Source organism: Urocitellus parryii, chromosome 8, assembly GCF_045843805.1.
Source record: "Urocitellus parryii isolate mUroPar1 chromosome 8, mUroPar1.hap1, whole genome shotgun sequence".
NCBI classification, from domain to species: domain Eukaryota; kingdom Metazoa; phylum Chordata; class Mammalia; order Rodentia; family Sciuridae; genus Urocitellus; species Urocitellus parryii.
In genome coordinates this window covers 26,314,279-26,337,073 of record NC_135538.1, presented here as the reverse complement: position 1 = coordinate 26,337,073, position 22,795 = coordinate 26,314,279, and the positions used below count along the sequence as shown (strand labels likewise).

The window sequence follows — 22,795 nt, the reverse complement described above, 5'->3', positions numbered from 1 at the left end:
AATTAATGAGGAGGAAAACCAGTCAGTCAATCAAACTCTACCCTACTACATCTCAACAATGTCACATTTAATTTTTCCTGGGGTCCTAATTCCCCTCTAGAACAAGAGGAATACCTAAAGGTTTTTTTTTTCCTAAAAACTTTGACACTCGGTATACAATTAATTATAGTCCCAAATCCAATTATGTTGTATTAAGGTTAACAACAAAGCATAATGAAAATAATAACAAAGCATAATAACTTGTTTTAAAAGAAGAAAATAAATGAAATATAAACCTGCAGAATCTTGTCATATAAAACCATGCCAAATAAATAAACAAAAATCTTGAGAATTAACCAATAAAATTTCAAAATTAGGCATTGCTCTACCAACACTGAGTGCTGGAGAAGGCTCCTTAGTTAATTCTAGCTCTGCACCTATATGTAGCCTTGATCAATTTACTTAATCTCTTCCTGCTGGTAAAAACGAGGATGATAATACTGGAAAAGCTTTCCCCAATTTGTATATTGTCTGTCATGTCCAAGACAGGCTGAATGAACAGTTGGCCATTTCCACCTTGACCTCTACTTTTTGCAACAATACACAGGCTTCAACCAGATCTCTTTGTACATTGAGTAGAGAATAGATTGTATACCAGCAAGCAGAGTAGGAAGCTATTGTCATAAACTAGAGGAGAAACAATTGTGACTTTGACAAGTGATGAAAATGAGACAAATGGGTGGACTGAAGATTTATTTTGGAGGCACATTAGAAAAGACTAGATGTGGGACAGAAAGGCAGGGGGAATCAGGCTTGCAAGGTAGCTCAATAGTAGAACACTTGCCTAGCATGTGCAAGGCCCTGGGTGCAATGTTCAGCACCTGCCGCCCTCAAACTGGACGTGTCTTTGATAATTCTCACATGGGCACAACATGCACCCAAGACAGGCTGGGGCAGAACTCAGAAAAGGGAGCCCTGTGTGTGGCCTTGTGGAAGCTGCTAGTATCTTAGAAGAGAATCACACATGCAGTAGAAACCCCAAAACCCAGCCTCTGATACACTGAAAAGTAAAGAGGAGGTGAGAAAGTGAGGAGATGGGATGCATACTAGCTCTCTACAGACAGAAAAATGGAGGGCATATACTGATGGATACGCAGGAAATGAAAGTCATTTCAAAAGGAATTTCATTATAACTTCCTGGTTCAAAGAACTTTGGTTTGTTTCCCTTCAAGCTTTCTTAATTTGTTTCTGAGCCCATAGGACACTGAAAATCCTTCTTAGATTCATGTAACAAAAAGGATTCCAAAATCAGGGTTAATGAAAGACAGTAATCTTTAGGCAGAAAAACAGAGAATTATTTTCTGAATTATTGAGTCTTGATCAATATCAATAAAAAAAAGTCTCCATTCCTTCCCCTCCATCTTATCATGATCCTTTTACAACATCCTTCAGTCTCTGTTGTCTCACTAACTGGTTGAGTTTGGATCACTCATTTGGGTAGAAGGTACCTGCCAAAGCCATTACTGTGTCAGGCCCACAAAGTTTGTAGCTCTCCTAGCATTTTCTTTATTAATGGAGAAAAAAATTAACTGTGTGTGTGTGTGTGTGTGTGTATAGGGGGGCAAACTGAAGGGAAGATTTTAGGATTCTTTAAATTATTTATTTATTGTAATTTGTTATACACGACCGCAGAATGCAATTCATTTCATATCACACATATAGAGCACAATTTCTCAATCACTGATTGTACACAAAGTATTTTCACAACATTCGTGTATTCATACATGTACTTAGGGTAATGATGTCTGACTCATTCCACCATCATTCCTACCCCCTTGCTTCCTCCCTTCCCCTCTCTCCCCTTTGCCCTATCTAAAGTTCCTCCATTCCTCCCATGGCTCCAGGAATTGAAGGAGGTACTCTTGATGAGTTTTACTGATATAAAATCATCATGAATTTGAAATTCAGAGCAGATGAGTAACATAGGGTGTGAAATCTCCTCTGAGGATTTAAGAATGGGAAAGCCCAAACCTTATGGGTCTATGCTGTAGATCAGTCCTGCAGCCAAATGGCAAGATTGCTTCATATTTTAAAAGATCTGAATAGTCCTTCAGGGAAACAAAATAAATGTGCATCATTTCATTTAACTCACATCACAGCTCTGCGATGTGTGAGCTGTTATTACTCTCATTTTTTTGAGTTGAGGAAATGGAGACTAAGTAGGATACCAAGTAATGTTCAAAGTTTCTAAATTTGCCAAGAGGATGAGAATTCAAACCAGGTCTGAGACCCTGGAGTTTGCAGGGCAGAATGAGCATTCACCTTGAGTACACAGAGAGCCTCACTTATACAAAGCAGGAGCAGTGAAAGCTAAAATGAAGCCTGGATTTTAAGTAAACTTTTTATTGGGTACAGAAAATTAGTCAGATTATGTCTACAGCTCCATGAATTGCTACAAAGTGAATGCCAATGCACACATCAAGACAAAGGTCATTACCAGCTCCCAGGACACTCTGCTCAGGCTCTTGCAGTCCTGACCTGGAACATAACCACTACCCTGACAGAGCATCACAGATGAGCCTGGCCTGGTTTTGAACTTTTTGTGACTGACTGACTCATACTCTTCTGGGTTTGTGACATTCATCTATGTGGCCGCATGGAGCAGGATGATATTTATTATTTTTGATATGTGGTAAGAGAATTACTTATCCATTGTATTATTAGTCTAAATTTGTGTTTTGCTAACTTTGAGTACTGGGAAATAATTCATCTGTGAATATTCCCATGCACATCCTTTGGTGAACATAGGGATACCCTATGATGGACACATTCCAAGAAGGAGAATTTGCTAGCTCACAGAATATGCACATATTCAGCTTTAAGAAATGCTGCCACATAGTTTTCCAAAGAGGAAACAAACACTAGTAGTATAATGTAAAGTTCTGATTCCTAGTAAATGGGCACACACATGAAAATAGAATTTTAAAATATTGAAGGAGAATGTAAAAGTCATCAGAGGGTCATTCTTCAATATCAAAAATTAATTTAAAAGAAAAACAAACAAAAAACACTAAAAAGTCATCTGAAGGATGGAAGTCCTGCTTCATGTAACAAAAACTAAGGAGGAATCTAGTCAGATGGGCATGGAAAGGGCTTGTGGAAAGTAGAAATTGGGCTGGCTATTAACTTTGGTAGAAACAGAGCAGTCTTTAGCTAAGATGGAAATTTCTAGACCTCACCCAGCTTTGTGAGACCTGGAATCTTAATGCCTCTGGGCCTTGGCTTTTCAACTCTGCAATGACAGGTTTCCACTAACTGAGCTCTAAGTTCTATTTTGGGCACCATATTGTGTGATATAGATAAAATGGAGAATGCTTCTGGCCTGTCAGAAATAGCTATTCAGTTCTACACCTTTCGATATGCAACATACTCAAAGCAAGAATACATAAAACCAGAGGTGTACTCTGCCACAAAAAAAAAAAAAAAAATTTGAAAGGAAGATTAGCTAGGCTGATACACCAGGGAATAGAGGGAAGTTTTAAAACCAATGAAGTGTAAAATATTTGGGGATCTGATAAGAAAGTTTTTAGAGGAAAAGTGATTTGAAAATATCTGGCCAAAATGATTAGAATAAAAATAAAATTTTAAATGTGCTCTCAAGTTCAAATTATTATGCTGACAGCGCATTTATACACCCCTACTTTTCTTCTTTCTGTTTCATCATTTCCCTGCCCTTTCTTTCATCCAGAACAGTTAAAAATATAGGGGAAAATTCCATGTTTTTCTATTTTTACTATAAGCATTTTTTCAATAACTGTTCCTTTATATTCCCTCAATTTGAAAGTTTATTTTTTTATCCATTTTGTTTGAAAATAAAAACATATAAGTTTACTAATTTTCCTCTGCATATAGTTGGAAATTTTTTTTGAAATTGAACTTTCTCTATATGTCACATCATTTTCTGAAGTGTCTGCTTTTGTATTTAAGTAGTCCCCTTTCCTTCCATTTTTAACTGCTATACTAGTGGATTTTAAAATAAACTGACATATGATCTTATGTTGAACAAAATCCATCTTGATAGTATTGACAAAATGTTTGCCATTCTTGGTAGTTTTTGAAATTCCACCAGCATCTATCCTGCTTCTTTATACTTGAAGATACGCTTGCAAAGGGGACTACGCCCTATCATGTGTCTCACATTAGCTTTCTTTGTCTTTGCTTTGCAGTGTTTAAACAAGAAAGCAAATCCAGCCAGCTGTATAAGCAGCAGACAAATCCCTGTCCTGGCTCTCCAGCCTCCTCCTCCTTAACCTGTTGACATAGGAGGTGAAGACCAGCACTGTGAGGCTGCGCTGGATTCTGTATGGATAAGGATTTCCTTTGTGGTTACATACATTGGAAACTGAGATTAAATACAGAAAGGGGGGGGGGCAAAATGACTATTAAACACCAAAATTGTAAGACATTTAAATGATAGTTCTGAGTGTGTTCAGAATAGCAGCCTGGGAATCTGACAGAGAGAAAGAAAAAGTTGGGGACTGGGGAGGGAAAATTTCTTTTCTTTTTTAATCTAAAGTGACAAAAGAATAATAAGACTTCTAAGGCTTGCAGCATCATGAAAACAAATCCCCTCATTTGCATCTGTGAATAGCAGCTGAATTTATAGCTCAAGATAAATGGCAAGTCAGAGAGGGGCAGGATTACCAGTGTCCAGGCATTTGCTGGAAGCATTTACATATGAACAGTAGAAAGCAGTGGGTATACACTATGACCTTTACCAATCCACTTAGGCAAATGAAAACCCCAAGTGAAAAGATCCTCTTTGGCACTGCACTGTGACAAACACCAGTCTGATTTTCAGAGGCCACATAGCATTTAACACACACATATGACAGCAAGAAAAGTAGTAGTTAACAGTATTGGGTCTTGCCAAGTTCCAAGCAAGCTTTGCATGCATTATCCCATTTAAAGTTCACAAAGCTCTTAGGAGTTACAGAATGCCCTGTTCTATAGATGAAAGAACTGCAATTGGGGAAGTTAAGTGACTTGCCTCACTGTCATGTACTTCCCTGGCTAAGCCAAAGTCATTAGTGATTAGAAAGCTCCAGACAAGAGCCTGTGAACTGGATGCCAGGCCTCACTCCTTACTCACTCATTACCTCCTACGTGCCTTCTCTACAGCACATGGGCCAAATTCCAATCTGTTTTATAATCTACTAGAAACTGGTAAGTTACACATATAGGACTCCGATGGGATGACTATGTCGAGAAGGCAAGTATGACATAATTGTAAGTCTGTATGAGTAATTCCAGATGATTACATGATAAGCCTAAAACACTGAGATTTTATGTCTTGTACTACTTTTTAAAATACATTCCTAATAGAGAATAGTTGTAGTGATTAAGTAAAAAAGACTGGTAGAATAGAGAGAAAGAACCAAGTTTCCATCTGAAAGGAAGGTATGAGATGGGTTTTAGGAGAAAATAAAGGAAGCAGATCTGTGTTACCAACTGTGCCAACTCAGGGTCAAGGAAGAAAGGAAATGGAGTGACAGTTTACCTTCTCTCCTGACCTCCAAACACCCTGTGCAGTGGGTGTCCTCTCATACTAAATAAATGTTTTCTTGAGAAAAGAATAAACATGCTGAGATAAAGAAGAAGATGGGCTTTAAAAAGCACAAAAACATAAATAAATCACATCTAACTGGTGAAATTAATGTGTTACCACATCAACTAAAACTCTCATTTGGGGCAGGGGGCTGGGATGGGGTGGACCATATGCTTAGCGTGTACAAGGCCCTGAGTTCAATCTCCAGCTTAAAAGAAAAGAAACGCTTAACATTTATTTCCAAAGTAAAGATTATCTCTCAAATTTATTAAATATATAAAATAATCAAAGCAAGCAAAAAAATACTTGCAAGTTTTTGTAATCTCTAGGCTGTGACGGCCCAACAAGTCAGTAGTCTTTTAAATTCTCCTTTTTGACTAGTCGTTCACAGAATTATCTGTGATCATGATCTGGTATTTAAGATATATAATTCATGATTTGTTTTGTAGGCAAATGTAGGTAGGAGTCACTTAAGGCGAACAAAGTTTCCAAAGGTGAGTGATTTAATACTTTTGATACTAAGTCAACTGCTTTGATATTTAATATGGGCAAATTCACCACACTGACAAAGACCAGACTTAAGTCTTTGCCTGTCCTGCACACGACAACTAAAATGAATGCCTTTTAATGTTGAATTGCATGACCAACACTTATATTGAATGCCCTTTTGTACACCTGTATGGAGTCTTTATTTCTGGCTGATCAAGATCTTTCTCTGAGCCAGGCACAGTGGCACACAACTGAAATCCCAGTGGCTCTGGAGACTGAGGCAGGAGGATCTTGAGTTCAAAGCCAGCCTTAGCAACTCAGCACTGCCCTGAAGCAAGTCAGCATGATCCTGTCTCTAAATAAAATATAAAAAAGGGTTGGATATGTAGCTCAATCCCTGAATCCAATCCCCAGCACCAAACAACAACAATCAAAGATTTTCTGAACTCTGGACATCAGAGTCAGCCCAAGGTGTGCTCATGAATATGTTTCAGACTTCTGAGGATTTGAGATAGGGTGAGGTGGGATATCAACCAAAGGGATCTAGAATTTTTAAAGTGAAGTCAAAATCAAATCCTCTCTTTTGATTAACAAAAGATCAGAATGTTTCAAGTATTTGAGTTTGAGGAGGCCTTTGACTAAGAGTCTGGCTCTCATATGGAAACATTAGAAAAACATTGTGAAGAAGAAGTAAACATCTCAAATGTCCTACTTCAACAAAACACTTGGAAAAATTGAGAATGAGCCTTTGATATTCTACTACCAAAAACAATCTTCAATCCTTTGATTTATTATTGTTAACTTTTCCTGTGCAAAGTCAACATATAATAGCGTAAGATCCTTTTAGTTGATTTTTCCACTGAAACCCTTAGAAGTCTGAGACACTCGGAGCACACCTTGGATCGACTATAATATCCAGAGTTCAGAGAAAGATCTAGGATCAGCCAGAAATAAAGGCCCTATACAGATGTATAATTCAATATTAAAACTTTGACTTCCATTTCTTAATATTAAGTTTCCCAAACCCATTATTAATATAATCTTAATATAAGCTTCCCAAACCAATTTATTACCATCCCTCAACCCCACTTTTGTTTTTTGGGTGTATTAGTTAGCAACATTCTTTCTAAGAGCTCATTCTCAATTAATTTTGCCTTTATGAGAGCCATGTCAAATGCTATTGTAGCAAATTACCATGAATTTAACACTGTAAAATAATACCCACTTATTATCTCGCAGTTCTGTAGGTTGATGGTCCTGTGGGCTTAGCTAGGACCTTAGCACAGGGGCACACAAAGGCCTAAATCAAGGTGTGGGCTATCCTACACTTTGACCTGGACTCTGTGAGGTAGAATCCGATTCCAATTTGATTCAGGCTGTCGGCACAATTCGGGTGCTTTGTATGACTGGCTCCCTAATGCCCTTCTCCATCACCAGCTGCTGACTCCCTCCCAGCTCAAAATCTCCGGACATCCCCTTTTGCCATCAGCTGGGAGACGGCCCTGTTATAAAGGATCCTATGACAACATGAGACCCACCTTGTTAATCCCGACTCATCACCCCTTTGAAGGTCATGAGAACCTTGATTACATCTGCAAAGTCTCTTCTTATCCTACAGGTGTGGCACCCAGGACAAAGGACGTGGTGGCCCCAATTTCTGCCCACTGTAGTTAGTATAGTGGGGAAGGAATTTCTCATTATTTAGATTTCTCCATTCCAGAAGACTCAAATAGACCATTTTATTTTAATAATCAATTATGGATCACAATGAACTGAATGTTTGTATCTCCCCCTAAATTCACATGTTGAAATCCTAGCCTTGAATGGGATCATATTAGGATGTAAGGTTTTTGGAATTATGTCATCAGGGTGGAGCCTTTATAAATGGGACTTGTGTGTTTATAAATGGGACCCCAGAGAGTTCTTTCCTTCTCTTTTTTGTGAGACAATATAGATAGCAGGTGGTAGTTCACATTCCCAACGAGGAACCTCACTGAACCCAAACTGGCACCCTGATTTCAGACTTCCAGCCTCCAGAAATGTGGAGTAAACTTTTTATTGTTTAAAAACTACCCATTCTATGAAACTTTGTTACCACAGCCTGAACTGTTATAAATGAATTGTTAAATTATTTATCTGTACTTTTCTTTAATGAGCTCACATTTTCAGGTTGCACCATCATTCCAAGTAATAAATGTTACAGTCCTGAACTTAAGCACTTGGCTTTCATTGACAAGATCTAGGTCAATTTTCTCATAGATCATTGTGGTATTGCATGTATCCCAAAGACCGTTTTACAGGTAAACCCCTAATTGTTACAGGATGTCTTAGAATGGATATTTCTCTTTCCTAGATAAATAATCTTACTTGAAATTCTGTGTGCATTTCAATTCCCTATTAATTATTTACAGAGAAGAGCTGATCAGTGGCATTCCTGGTGTAAGTCCTTTATAACTCTCTTCAAGGGAGCTGGTTATCATATTCTATTTTGCTTCTAATACCTACCAGATGATACATCAGAATTTTCCTTCCTACTTTTAAAGATTTTCAATTAATGGATTGATTCAGCCAATATTCGTGTGACTCATGACATTGAGTCCTTCCAGGCGGAGTCCTGAAATGTTCAAATAAAGGTGAACAAAAATAGGGGAAAGGAGTGGGAAAAACCAGTTAGAGAAAACAGAGGCTGAAGAGGAAATAGGGATGCAGCTCTCATGAAGAGCCCCTCTATGTCATGTTAAGGAAATTACGCTGTATCCTGAGGGCAAGGGGATGGTGGTGGCTGGGGACTGAGTGATTTTTAACCAGCGGAGAAATATACAGTGGTCTGCTAGTCCCATTCTGGATAGATTTTAGAGAAGGGAGCCTAGACAATTAACCGAGACTCAAAAGATAGGAGTCTCTGCTAATAATGATACCAGCTGCTACGAGTCACTCCCCTATGTCAGTGGTGATGGACATAACAAGTTAACGAGGTGGAATTGATAGTAAGTGTAAGAGAAGACAGAGGATTCCTAGTTTTCCCATCATTCTAGGCACTGTGTTTTGTTTGATCCCCCACAAGATCACCCCTTCCAATATGCGAGGCAGTCACTTCCACTTATTAGATGGTAGAAGTGGCTCTGAGTGGCTTCCTCAGAGTCAGTAACTGACCACTCCAGTGTCTGAAACACCCTATTCCTAGCTGAAGGGATCTTCTACTTCACATGCAAAAGTTTTACTCACAGTTAAAAACATCTTGGATGCGTTCAGGCTCATCCTGAGGGTGTCATTTACTAAGATTTCTGATGGGCATTGAAATGTTGGGTCTTCTTTAGAAGACAGAAGCTGAAAGGAGAAGCTAAAGGAGGTCAGAAGTTCCTTACAACTTTTAATATTCACTAACAATTCAGAGATAAAGGGCAAGGAAAAAAAGCCCCTAATGCAGTAAAGCACTTAGTCAGCCCACAGATGTTACCAGGGCACTTCTAGGAGGACACTTACCAGACTGTAAACATATTTATAGAGAAAATGGAGAACAAATGTTCTAATGAAAAAAGAGAGTGGTACAGTAGAACTCTACAAAACAATCCAGCGGATCTAAAAATTTAGAACAGGGGTAGGAAAAGCAAATGAAATAAAAGTACAATGACTAGTCAAATGTATATTATATGAAAAAAAAAATCACATACTAAATAGTTCTAAGAGAAAAGTATTCTTCCATGGTTCTAAAAAGTATTTGTTTTTTTCTTTTGATCGACTGCCCACTGATGAGACTATAAATTGAAGTATTTTTTCAAATACTGAAAACCCAGGGGGGAGGATAGGGCTTGGACAAAGAGCGTGTCTCCCCTGAGTGGGAAAATCCTCAAACCTTCACTCGAGAAGTGGGATCACCTCAGGGCTGTGCTTGAGAGAAGCCAGCAGGAAACTGGTCATTTTCCAGAGGATGACCTCCCACCTCAAGGACCATGTAGGTGCCTGGGCCATGCCACCTCCTCCCAATCACCACAGAGTCCAAATTCATTTGTTCTGAATGTTTCAATTTCTAGAAATACATTCTTTTCTCCTTATGGCCAGTTCCCTTCTTATAAGCCATTAGTGATTAAAATGTTCCACTAGCTCTTCCTATGGGGTTGCTCTAGAAAATAAGAGTCAGAAAGTTAAAATCTTCCTTGCTCTGCCTTACTTATTGCTTGCATGTTTTCAGTACCACTGAAAGTAGTAAAATCCACTTTTCTATCTCAAGCTATGCAAAACAAAACAACAACAACAACAACAACAAAAAAAAACATTTGTTTTCATAAAAAGCCCTTTTCACCCAAACTATACTAATGTGTCACTCATTTAATTGACAATTACCTATTAGGATCCCTCAAGGGGCTTAGAATCTAGTAGGAAGCCAAAACACCCCAGTACATCCCTATCACTCAACAAGTGGTTTGTGTTCTGAAGAACATGCAAATCATGCTCATTGAGCTTCAATAATGCTATGAAAGGAAAAACCAGGGTGCTTTGAAAGGGTGATACCCTACATTTCTCATCAGAGGACTTTTTGGTATGTTATCACACACCAACCTCAGCACAACAGATGCAGATAAAATTGAACTTGCTTTTGAGACACTGAGATTAGCTCTCTAGCTTGGACTGGCGCCCTGTCTAGTTCTAACTTGATCTCTATCAATAAAGCCATAGGAATCCATTTTTCAAAATTCCAAAAGTCACTCCATCAAATGTATTAAAATAAAGCCCAAAGGTAAATCTCCATAACTACATTTAGTACACAGATGGGTGGAATGATCTTCACTCACACCGTGAGAAACATGGAATCTTGATAAAGAGGATACCTTCTACCAACACCAAACAAGAACTCAGCTCACCAGGGACTGTGTTGTAGCAGGGAAAACTGTCCATTCTCTGCCAGACTAAAGGATCAGATGCAAGTTCTGTAGCTTAGAAAAGCACCTGTGCTGTAGTCCAGGTCTATGATTGATACTTTCTAAGAGAAATTGCCAACATGAGCTTTTACTCTGAGAGAAATGAGGTTTTAAGCAACAGAGCGGCATGATCTCACTTGTCTTAAGAGATTTACTCTGGCTACTAGGTTGAACATGGGTGTCAAGGAAACGATTTTCATAGACTCAGGTGAGACTCAGGCCAGGCCAGCAGCAGTGAAAAAGATAAGAGGCAGTGAGATAACAGGAAAATTTTTAAAGATGGCATGAACAGGACTTTCTGACAATTGAATGTGGCATAATCAGAAAAGGGAGCCAAACATGACTTCAAGGTTTGGGGCCTAAACAAATGGCAAGATGGGTTTACTGCTGCAATGAGGAAAGTTACAATGGAAGAGAAGTGTTTGGGAGTGGTGGGGAGGTTGATCACGAGTCTTGATGTGTTCATGTCAATATCCAGGCTACAATGTGGAGTGGTCAGCTGAATATATTTCAAGTTTAGGGGAGGGGTCTAGGTCAGGGATAAAAAATTTGGAGTTACCAATATATACCAAATACTAGATTTCCTTACAGGAAAACAGCAAAGGACTCTTGGCCCTGACTGGAGAATTATCTTAAAGTTAGATTCTCATGCAGTGAGGCCAACTCTGCTCTGGTAGGCAGTGTGTTTCTCGTTTCTCTACAGGGCATCTTTAGTTTGACCCAATTTTAGACATCACACTGTGTTGCTGGAGGTCAGTGTCAAACCCAAAGTACAGAAAGACAGTTGCTCTTCAGGCACAGGGCTCACTTTCCAAAGGTGAAAAGAGGGAAAGAGAAAAATGAAGGGAAACCTCATCAAACCTAGTCCAAAAGAGCGGTCTAGAAGAACCCTTCCTGATGTCATGTGCCAAAGGAGTCCCATCTATTTTAGGAGCTCCAGTCTGCTCCCAGCTCACAGACACTATGTTTTGCAGATAACACACCAACAATGGATCCACTTTGCAGTTTCATGAAGGTGAGTGAGGGCCAGGGAACAACTAAGACAAACTCATTTTCAGCCAAATTTGTTATCATAAGTGAAAATGCACAGATAACCATGTATAATATTTGTCCTGCCAACAGAAAATTCTGTGGGAAGCAGAAAAGGCATTGGATGGGCAGCATGAGATGTTCTCTAGTAGGTGGCTGAAAAGTAGCCGTCTCTGTAGGAGTCGCAGATCCAACTCTGAATATAATGACAAATAGCAAACTGAGGCAGGCGTGATGGCTCACACCAGCAATCCCAGTTATTTGGGAGGCTGAGGAAGGAGGATCCCACGTTCAAGAAAAGCCTGGGCAACTTAACAAGACCCTGACTCAAAGTTGTTTTTTTTTTTTTTTAAGAGAGAATTTTAATATTTATTTTTCAGTTTTCGGCGGACACAACATCTTTGTTTGTATGTGGTGCTGAGAATCGAACCCAGGCCGCACGCATGCCAGGCAAGCGCGCTACCGCTGGAGCCACATCCCCAGCCCTGGCTCAAAGTTTTTAAAAACTGTTTAAAAGGCCGGAGATGTAGCTCAGTGGCAGAGTGCCCCTGGGTTCATTTACCAATACAAAAAAAAAAAAAAACAGAAGACCACGACAATTCACTTATGTATAGATGAAACTGTTCACCTACGTATTTTTCTCATTTAGCTCTGGAAATATTTTATAAAAATGAAGTACTTTTATAAAAACCACCAACTGAGCAGTCCAAATGTTGCTTTAAATTTTTATCAAATATTTATTCTGCCAGGAAACATTTCTAAGATGTAAAGGTTTTACCTTGATCACAGTGGCAGCAATCACTTCCATAGAGGCAGTCAGAACAGTGTTGGGACACTCTTTCTGGTTCACATACCTTTGAAAATATTTGTTGCTACAATGCTCATTTGCCATTATATCAGACTTATAATACCTTGTATTCATCTGGATGTATTTCTACAACTCCAAGTTCAGAAAACTTTTCAAAGGTTGATGTAACTATGCTGTGATGAGAAATACATCTGCCTTTCTCACTGTGCAGAAATACCATAATTGCAAATTATGGCACAAACCAGTCTTTCAAAAGCCCAAGTAACCTAATCAGCAACTTTTTTAAAAACACTAGGTCAAATTTAAATAACATTATTATATGCTTCTGAGAAAATACCTAGCATCTTATGTAAATTACTGAAACTTCAGAATTTTGTTAGGTAGATTCTATTCTCATAGTTAAGGGTATCTTTACTCAAAGGATAAGCTTATTTGGTTAATGGATAGAGCTGGAATTTGTGAATCTTCCTCACTAACCTAAGTTAACTATTTTTGATATTTAGGTCATGATTAGCAGAAAATCCCTCATAAAGTCTCTGGCATTCAGGCATGGTGGCACACACCTGTAATCCCAGTGACTAGGGAGGCTGAGGCAGGAGGATTACAAATTCAAGGGCAGCCTCAGCAATTTATCAAGACCCCAAGGAACTTAGCAAGACCCTGTCTCAAAATAAAAAGTAAAAAGGGCCAGGGATGTGCCTCAGTGGTTCAGTGCCCCTGGGTTCAATCCCCAGTACCAAAAAAAAAAAAAAAAAGAAAGAAACAAAGAAAGTCTCTGCCTTTGCTTTCTTCCCAAAGTCAATCTTGAAGGAAGAAGAACCTCCAAAGCTGGTACAAGCAACACCTTTAGAGTGGACGGGAAAGCCACCAGAAGTCTTGGGAAGCAAAGAGACTAGGGCCAGGGAGAGAACTTCAGAGCATCAGGGATGAGATGGAGGCTCTCCTGGTGGTCGGGTTGTACCTGCCACAAAGTAAGTGCCCATCAAGATCCTGTGAGTTAACATGTACACTCAAAATCTCATTAATATATTTTGGTCAGATCTGATTAATTTCAGGAGCATTTAGAAATATCAGCAAATTCTGGATAAATTTAGAAATATAAATTAGCCTTCAGGGTAATATTGGCTGAAGGGGAGTATAAAATACTGGACCAGAGCTTTCTCAGTCCTGTTAAAATTAGGAAAGGGTCTGGATGAAGCAGAACTGCAAATTTGTAAGAGCTGGCGTAGGAAGGAGAGTGAGTACCTGCACCCCTCCCCTTGGTACCAGGTGCCTCTACATACTTTTTTTTTTTTTTTTTTTTTTTTGGTACCAGGTATTGATTGAACCCAGGAACACTAAACCACATCCTCATACCTTTTTTACGTTTTATTTAGAGACAAGGTCTGAGTTGCTTAGGGCCTTGCTAAATTGCTGAGGCTGGCTTTGAACTTTCGATCCTCCTGCCTCAGCCTCCCCAGCCACTGGGATTACAGGCATGCACACCACCTTGCCAGGCTCCACATACTTCTTTTTCTTCTGTCATGCCCTCTTCCAAGCTAATTTTTTTAGGCATTTTCTAAGGTTCCTTTTCCATTTTCTAAGAATGACAGGATGATAGAAAAGTCAGCCCTGTCAACAGGTAGAATCCAGTTTGCCATTCGGTCTTCTATGTTCACAGGAATCTCCTGGGCACCCGCCTGGCTCACTGGGTGGGATTCTCTGAATCCTCTGCCTTCCCTACACAGAATGACCCCTCACCAAATCCCAGTTCACCCTTGCATCATTTGTGTCCCCAACATCTGTTCCCTCAGGAAGGCACAGCATTTGTGACAACTTTTATTCTGAAGGTTTCAGTATGTGCCCTTCACTCAGGGAAACAAAGCAATAAAGAACATAAATGGCCTCCTGCGGTCATCAAAGGAGAGCCTGTCTTGTTTTCAAATGCTGTCTTGCAAAATTTCCTGAGAACAAACATGCAATACATAATCCAACCTTTTGAAAACTGTTATCTGTATAAATATAAATTCATGTAAATCATGTTTCAACTCATGGTTCCTAAAGCTCGCTTTTATGCTATTTATATCTATTTGTTATAAAAAGGCATTCCAAAGAAAAAGTGGGAACGAGTGCTTCTCTTATGCATCCTCCCTAAATTAAAACACAGTCAAGTCAGCATGGCCTGCTGTTCAATGGCTCTCAAGACTGACCACAATTGAATGGTACCTGGAGGTGGTGGTGATGAAGAAGAAGAATCTAAATCCAACCTAAGTTAACAAAAACTGATAAATGTCACATAATCACCAGACAACAAATGAACACTGGAGGCATTATACCAGAGTCTGTTGCCATACTGCCTGTCGAATTAAAACCTCTTGATTTTAATTGCTAGGTGTGATTTTATAAAGTAATTTATTTTCTAATTTAAGAATATCCATTCTCTACCAGCACCACCTCCCCATACCACATCTTACCAAGCTGTTTAATCATGCAAAAAAAAAATATCCTTTGATGGTTTTCAGCAGTATTTTCTTCTGATGTTTAAAATAGAGAATTATATGTCCTGTATTGTTTTGTGCCTGGATGTTGGTGGCAACATGATGTCCTGAGTGGTAATTTAAAGTGACTTTATACTGATCCGTGTGCCTCAGCCCATTAACTATCACCTTTACTAATGCAGGTGAGCTACTATCACATCTTCGTCCTGAGGGAATTCAATATAGCTTGGGTACAATACAACTTTCCCAAACAGCAATCACTGAGACAGACAGCTAAGGGGGGGGCGGGGGAGAAAAAACTAACAAAGACAGGCATGAAAATCCGCAAATAGAGGAAAGGAAAATAAGAATGGGACCAGAGTATCAAGAATGGGGCCAGTGCCTTCACTAATCCAAGTCATCTGATTCAGTTCTACCAAATTACTCAGAGATTTATCCTTATACAGAGCAGCCCCAGAAACAGGGAATCCCAAGTTTAATGCACTAGACAGAAAAACTTGTGTCAAATACTCTTTGCTCTTTCAGCCCTTAAGAACAGCATCTCCTAATTTATAATTATTACATGATCTATACAGCATGCTGATTTGTTTTCTACTTCAACATTCATATCTTAATACCAGAATTTTACTATTTGTGAAAGAAGAATGGGAGCTAGAAAGTATGGTAAAGTTTTCAAAAGAAAGACTAAAGAAAGGGCTAGCTTTGCTTGGGTTGTTACATTTCAATGTCTCTCCCCTCCAGTTTGAGAAATGCAAGTTATCATCAGTGTGTTTACGAAAAGCACTACTTTAAATTGCAGATTGAGCAAATGTGAATTCCTGTTGGTGGTTATAGATCACTGGCTAATAATTACATGCAATTTTTAAATGAGTACAGGTTGCAAGAATAGGGAAGACTTGCGGAATGATGGTTCCAAAATATGCTAATCTATTTTTAAAAAAACTCAAATTCTGAATGTATGATAATAAAATATCCAGAGTCCCACAGATGTGATATTCACCAGGTCCCTTTGCGTTTTGGTTTTTAAAAGTCTGCTTCCAAATGAGGCTCAGAATCAAAGAGTCAAATAGCACATGCCTTGCTCAGTGCTTCCTTGACAGGTTATTAGCAGCTTTAAGAAGCAGCCAGGGACCCTCCAGAACAAATGTGGCTTTCTAGCTCACTTGAAAAATACACTTGTTTCAGCACAGAAATAACAAATCTGTTTCTGATTCCTGACATTATTTCCCAAATGCTGCCAAGAAAAGAATCTAAGGAATTCTTTTACATACACAACATACACGAGACAACTGGAAAGAGGCCTGCACTGTCTGCATGGTGCACACCGAGGAAGGGGGGCACAGTGTCCACCATGAACTGCCCTTGTGGGAGCAGAAGCACATGCCTGAGATTGTTCCTAGCTGTAATCTCCAACATAACTCTTTGCTATTATTAGACAACCCAAAGGCTTTCCTAAATCTGTAACTTGTGAAGTAGAAAAGGGTATAGACAGGACCTTATCATGCAAAGCACGCAGGCAGCTGCGACACACCCAACTCCACAGAATTCAACACGTTCCTGCTCCATGAAACTATATTTCTAGATCTTATAAGACACACTGAAGCTGAGAAAGGGAAAGAACCTTCCCAGCACCAAACCAGTTTTCAAATTCCCAAACCAGTTTTAAAATGAAGGGTTGAAGATGTGGTTCAGTGGTAGAGCACTTGCCTAGCATCTGTGGGGGCTCTGAGCGCAACCCCAGCATCAAAAAAGAAAAAAAGGGGCAAGGGGAAACCCAGAGAAAATGCAGAAGCAGGGCAGGGAAAAGTCGATATTAAATTCAACTTAAGGTCCATGAAGCTCATAAAACATAGAGCACAAAAATATGTATGTATTAATCCTTTCCATATTAATAGGAGCATCATTTTTAAAAATACTACCTTATTTTTAAAACTCAGAAGGAGAATAAGCAGGAGAATTCTGAAAGCCTGAGTCATCCAACAGCCTGAGTTGTTTAATGCAACCATTGAAAGTTTTGGCTCATACTGAGTTGACTGCAGTGAGCTGAGTTCAATTTTGTTTTTGTTTTCCCCCCTCTCAGCAGGATAAGAGTTCATGAAGGAAACTGGATCATTTAAAGGAAATAAGAGGCAACATTTTCTTTTGCATGACGGGTCATAAGGGGTAGATTTCAACCCATCTCCATACAAACTTGTCTTAAGCTTGTGTTGCTATTGGTTCCAAATGTATTGTAAAGCAGCATGGTGGAAGGTCATTCTTTCAGTTCCTCACTAGACATACCTCCTATAAAATGACCCTTGGTCCATGTTACTTTGTGCATACTGAGTTGTATGTAAGGTGTCCCCCCAGAATCCATGTCTACCTGGCACTTCAGAAGAGGACCATACATAGAAATAGGTCTTTGTAAATATAATCAGGCAAAGTGAGGGGAGACACTGGATTAGGGTGGGCCCTAAATTCAATAACCAGTATGCTTATAAAAAAGCCATTTGACTCACAGACCCAGAGACATAGTGAAACACAAGAAAAGTTCATGTGAAGACAGAGGTAGAGATTGGTGTGATGTTGCCCCAAGCCTTGGAATACCTGGAGTCACCAGAAACTGGAAGAGCCAGGTAAAGACTCCCCTAGAGCCCACACCTTGATTTCAGACTTCTAGCCTCTAGAATTGTGAGGAAAGAAATTTCCATCATCAGCAACTCACTTAGTATGGATTTGTTATGACGGCTCTAGAAAATTACTACAGATTTGTCTACTAACCAGAACCAGTCATCTTTGCTACCATTCTACAAGAAAATTAGTAGAAAATGAGATGAATATATAAGGGCTCTCTAAGCTTTATGACATTGTGGTGATATCACTCAAGCACATGATTTTAAGTTTTATGAAGTACAAGTCTGTGATGGATTAGAAATTTTTAAAAATGTCTTTACCACAGTTAGAAAAGCACTGCAAAGGTAATATTTATAAAGATGGAGATGATGTACTATAATTAAGGAATTTATATTCAGCTGGCTCTGGCAACAGATGTCTGGAGTCCCAGCTATTCAGGAGGTGAAAGGATCACTTGGGGCAACAAGTTCAAGTTCAGCTTCAGTGATACAGTGAGACTTTGGCCCCCACCAAGAAAAGAAAAACCAGAAACAAAAATGAAACAACATTCTGAACCATCTTAGAAATAATTATGTTCCATGTATTTTTTTTGTGGTAAAAACATTGTATATTAATGTCTGAATAATCTGAGGATACGTATTAACTATATACACATGGTAGTTTGTTATTAATCAGATTACTTGATTAGCCAAAAACCCTTTTCTCAGACCACAATGGATCATTGACTATACTTTGAAGGGACAGTACACCATGCCTCTGTTAACCATAGGGACCTTGGCAGGACTTTAGAGAATATCTTCCCAGGGACGGGGGGGCTCAGATGTTGCTCCAACAAAATACATTTGGATGGAGAAAATGTTTCTGAGATACTTCAATGGCAACAGCAAAGAGTGACTGCAGCTGTAGCAGATATTAGAGCAACAGTAAAGACAAAGATGACTTCCCTCCCTCTTCTTATTCTTTTTTTTTTTTAATGAATGAGGGATTGAACCCCAGGGCACCCAACCACTAAGCCACATCCCCAGCGCCACCCCCACCTACCATTTTTTTTTTTTTTTTTTGGAGACAGGGTATAAATAAGTTGCTTAGAGCTTCACTAAATTGCTGGGCTAGCTTTGAAATTTCAGTCCTTCTGCCTCAGACTCCCAAGCTGCTGGGATTCCAGGTGTGCGCCACCATGTCCAGTGTCATCTATAAAGACACTTCACTAAGCACCAAATTGGCAAAATGCTGACTTGAGAAAAAATTGTCTCATGAAGAAAAGGAAAACCTGAATCAATGTAAGAAGCTATCTTGATTAGAATGTTTTGTTTCAGAACCACAAGAAACATGCAGGAATATGATTTAAGCCAAAAGAAGGGCAACCTGTTTCCTTTAAGGCCAATGCTAACCACAATCACAAGCTCAATAGCCCCCAGGACCTGGGGTAGCAATAGAAACAGGCCAACAACTGAAAGCCTCTTTTCCAAAGTAAGAACACCAGCCATCAACAAGTGTTAACTCTTAATAGCTGTGTTCAACTATTAGGGTTTGCCTCAGTAGGTAGTACAAAGGATGACCTAAAAATTATAATTGTAATCCAAGAGGCTATAAATCATAGGTAGACAATAAAATGTCCACAGTCTGTCCCAACTGCTGGGAGATCAGAAAGTGGGCTTTGAGCAGTATGTAGATTCCAGGTTAGAAAACACATCAGCATGGAAGTACTCCGTTGTCATCACATGCCATGCACTTAATTTTCCAAAATTTCCTAAGTTACTATGGAAACCAAGAGTCCACGAAATTGATAGATTCTTTCATAAAGTGAAATTGCTGTTAAGGGAATAGGTGGAGAAAATTTGTGGATGCTACAGAAGTCATACCCAATAACCACTCCACACCTGCATTCAATTAAAAGTCCAAAACCTTGAGCTATCATTGGATCATAATGATTTCAACTGCACCGTGGAAATTACACTGTTACCATTCACTTCTATCCAATAATGCTGTTGACTCTTCAAAGTTAAACTTTTATCATTGTTGTTGAGTTAAAAAAAAAAAGTTTAAGAACATTTCAAGAGAACTCATAACTCCCTTCATCTAAAATTATTTTTCAGATATATCCAAGGTAATTTCCCTAGTGTAAGAATTAATTTAATGTTTAGGGAGAAAAAAATGCGATTTCCTTTTTGTTCTTAACCCTTGATTTTATCAACTTGTACCTACTCTGTAAACAAATATCCCCAGCTCAAAGTATAACATTAATGACTCAGGAGAGTATTAAGATATCAAATTAGGGTTAAAACCATAAAGACTAAGACAACAGAATCCATGTCGATTCCTCATTAACAAACTTTGAGAACAAAGGAGCAATCGACAAGTGCAAACACGCCAGGACCACTTTATCTCCAAAAATTGCAACTCGGTCAAGAGCTTCCCTTCAACACAATGACATACACTGAAAGATATGAGCAAAATAATCTACTTAAGTTCCAGGGAAATTCATCCTAAGTCCCTCACTTCAACGATCTCATAGAAAACCACTCTCACATGCCTAAATTAATCACATTGTGACAAAAGTTAAAAAAAATAAAGTTGGAAGAAAAAATAATCGCCTAAAAGGAGAGCATACACATCAGGGAATCACTAAACATACTCATTATACATCATCTTACTGTACTCAGGAAGTACTATAATTCATATGTAGCTAGAACAAGAAGCACATTCTACAGTAAAATTACTTTAATTTCTGAATTCACATATTAAAGCTTAAAGCGATGGACTCCTTCATTCCCTTCTACTCATTCAAACTTTGTACACGAACAACTCGTGACATGAAAACTTCTTTAATAGGGCTCATCCTACAGCTGTAAACGATTCCTACATTTATCAGTCTTACGTAAAAGCTCTCTGTTATCCTAAACTTTTAACAACTGTTGTCTATGACAGAACACACACACACACACACACACCACTCAAACAGAGAAATATCCTTTCTAAAAGAAAATTCCATCTCCCCAGCAGGAGGTCTTTCTTCCTGTTTGCAACAACAACAAAAAAGAACAATGACTTTTTTACTTCCATACTTACAAAAAAAAAAAGTCCCTCAAACTTTGTACTGGGAGGAGCGCTGAGATTTACACTCTGATGGTCTGTGACAATTTTCCCCAATGGACCCAAAGCCCCCTCACCTTTCAGGCAGAACATTCTGCAGCAGTTCCATGGAGGGGCTGGTGCTCTGCAGTCGATGGAGCCTGCAGGGCTAGGCACAGCTGTCTCCCAGCCCACCTCCGCAGCCACCGCCAGAGAGCGGGCGGCCGGCCAGCGCCTGTTACTACAGGAAGCCACTGCCCAATCCCCAGCTTTCTGGGCTGGGCTGCTGACACCTCCCTATCTCTCCTCCGTTATTTCACACCATGGAATCAGTCCGGGAGCCTCTTGGAATGGGAGGGGAGCTGGGCATCCGCAGTCACTCTTCATACTGTCCAACCCAGACCAGCACCAGGACAAGCCCATTTGTTTGTGCTTATCTCTCAGCATTTTCCATTGCAGCAGATGTAGCTCTTCATGTGATCAACAATACAAAAAAGAAATCACTCGATGCAGTTCAACTGTTTGCTGTTAATTAGGGCTTATTATTCTTTGACCCCATTATTCTTTTTCTGTGGCATGCTGGCTCTCTTTTTCTTAAATACAACCACCCAGATACTGGTACATAGCGAATACTATTCATATTAGAATATGAAACTGCAAACTTATCTGAGTGTACCCAAATAAGTGAATATATGTGCAATACTCACATAGTTTTAGGCAAACAGTAAGAGCTATATAATAAGTGCTTTCATCATTATGGCTATTACTACAGTTTATAAACTAGAGGGTTAGGATAAAAAAGTGAGGCATGTCATATCTAGGGCATTGCCATTTTTACAAATGAGGAAAAAGAATCAGTGTTAGGGGGCTGGGGATGTGGCTCAAGTGGTAGCATGCTCGCCTGGTATGCGTGCGGCCCGGGTTCAATCCTCAGCACCACATACAAACAAAGATGTTGTGTCTGCCGATAACTGAAAAATAAATATTAAAAAATTCTCTCTCAAAAAAAAAACCTTTAAAAAAAAGAATCAGTGTTAGAATATATGAATTTCTAACTCTATTGTAGCCATAATAGACAATTAAATCCCCCCTCCATCCTCTCTACCACTGGAGAGCTAAATTCACTCAAGGCTACTAGACTGTAAACTCTTTCACATGGGTTAAGTGTGAAAGAAGGGAGTTAGTATGCCAATATTATTTCAGGGGTACCAGTTTGAAAGTGCCATCTGAACCCAGAAGGGCCTGTGGTCCTTCCCCACACAGACTTGAAAGTCTCCTGGCTGCAGGAAGTGGCCATTGTTCACAAGACCCATTGCTGCTGCAGGTCTTCCTCTGGACTCCACAGGATGCAGGAAACTGACTCAGAACCAACCTGTCTGTCTGTGTGCTGGGGTGTGGCTGTCATCCTTGCTTCCACAGTACAGATGCTCCATGCTCTTTTGGCTTTCGACATCTGGTTCAGCCTATCCTATCTGGATCTCTGCTCCCCATCATCCTGCATCACCAACAGCAGTTGGTTAATAAGTTGCCCACCATGAGGAAGTCATTGCACTAGTTGCTATGACCACAAGGAAACATAAGAAGTCCCTGGCTGGAAGCAAGTAAGGATGAAAGCAAGTTAAAATGTGCATTCATCAACTGTGATAGTAACTCTTAGGACAGAACTGGGAAGAACTTCACAGCTCATGTCACCATGAGGTGATTTACCCACCTAAGTAGGGGTGCATCAAGATCAAAACCCAGGTACCTGACTGGCCTGCTTCCATCTCACTATGTGACCTTCTCCATGGTCATTCTCTGTCCT

The 22,795-nt window shown here is 39.4% G+C and overlaps 1 protein-coding gene across 1 annotated transcript in view; it reads right to left on the bottom strand.

Annotated features, from left to right (window-relative positions):
• The window catches only part of Nhsl1 (NHS like 1), a 101,993-nt gene extending 80,839 nt beyond the window's left edge, over positions 1-21,154 (bottom strand). Inside the window, exon 1 of the mRNA XM_026391909.2 lies at positions 21,090-21,154. Within this exon, the coding sequence (XP_026247694.2) occupies positions 21,090-21,105 (16 nt within the window). The 5' untranslated portion in view covers positions 21,106-21,154. The remainder of the gene's footprint in view (positions 1-21,089) is intronic.
• Between the last annotated feature and the right edge of the window lie 1,641 nt (positions 21,155-22,795).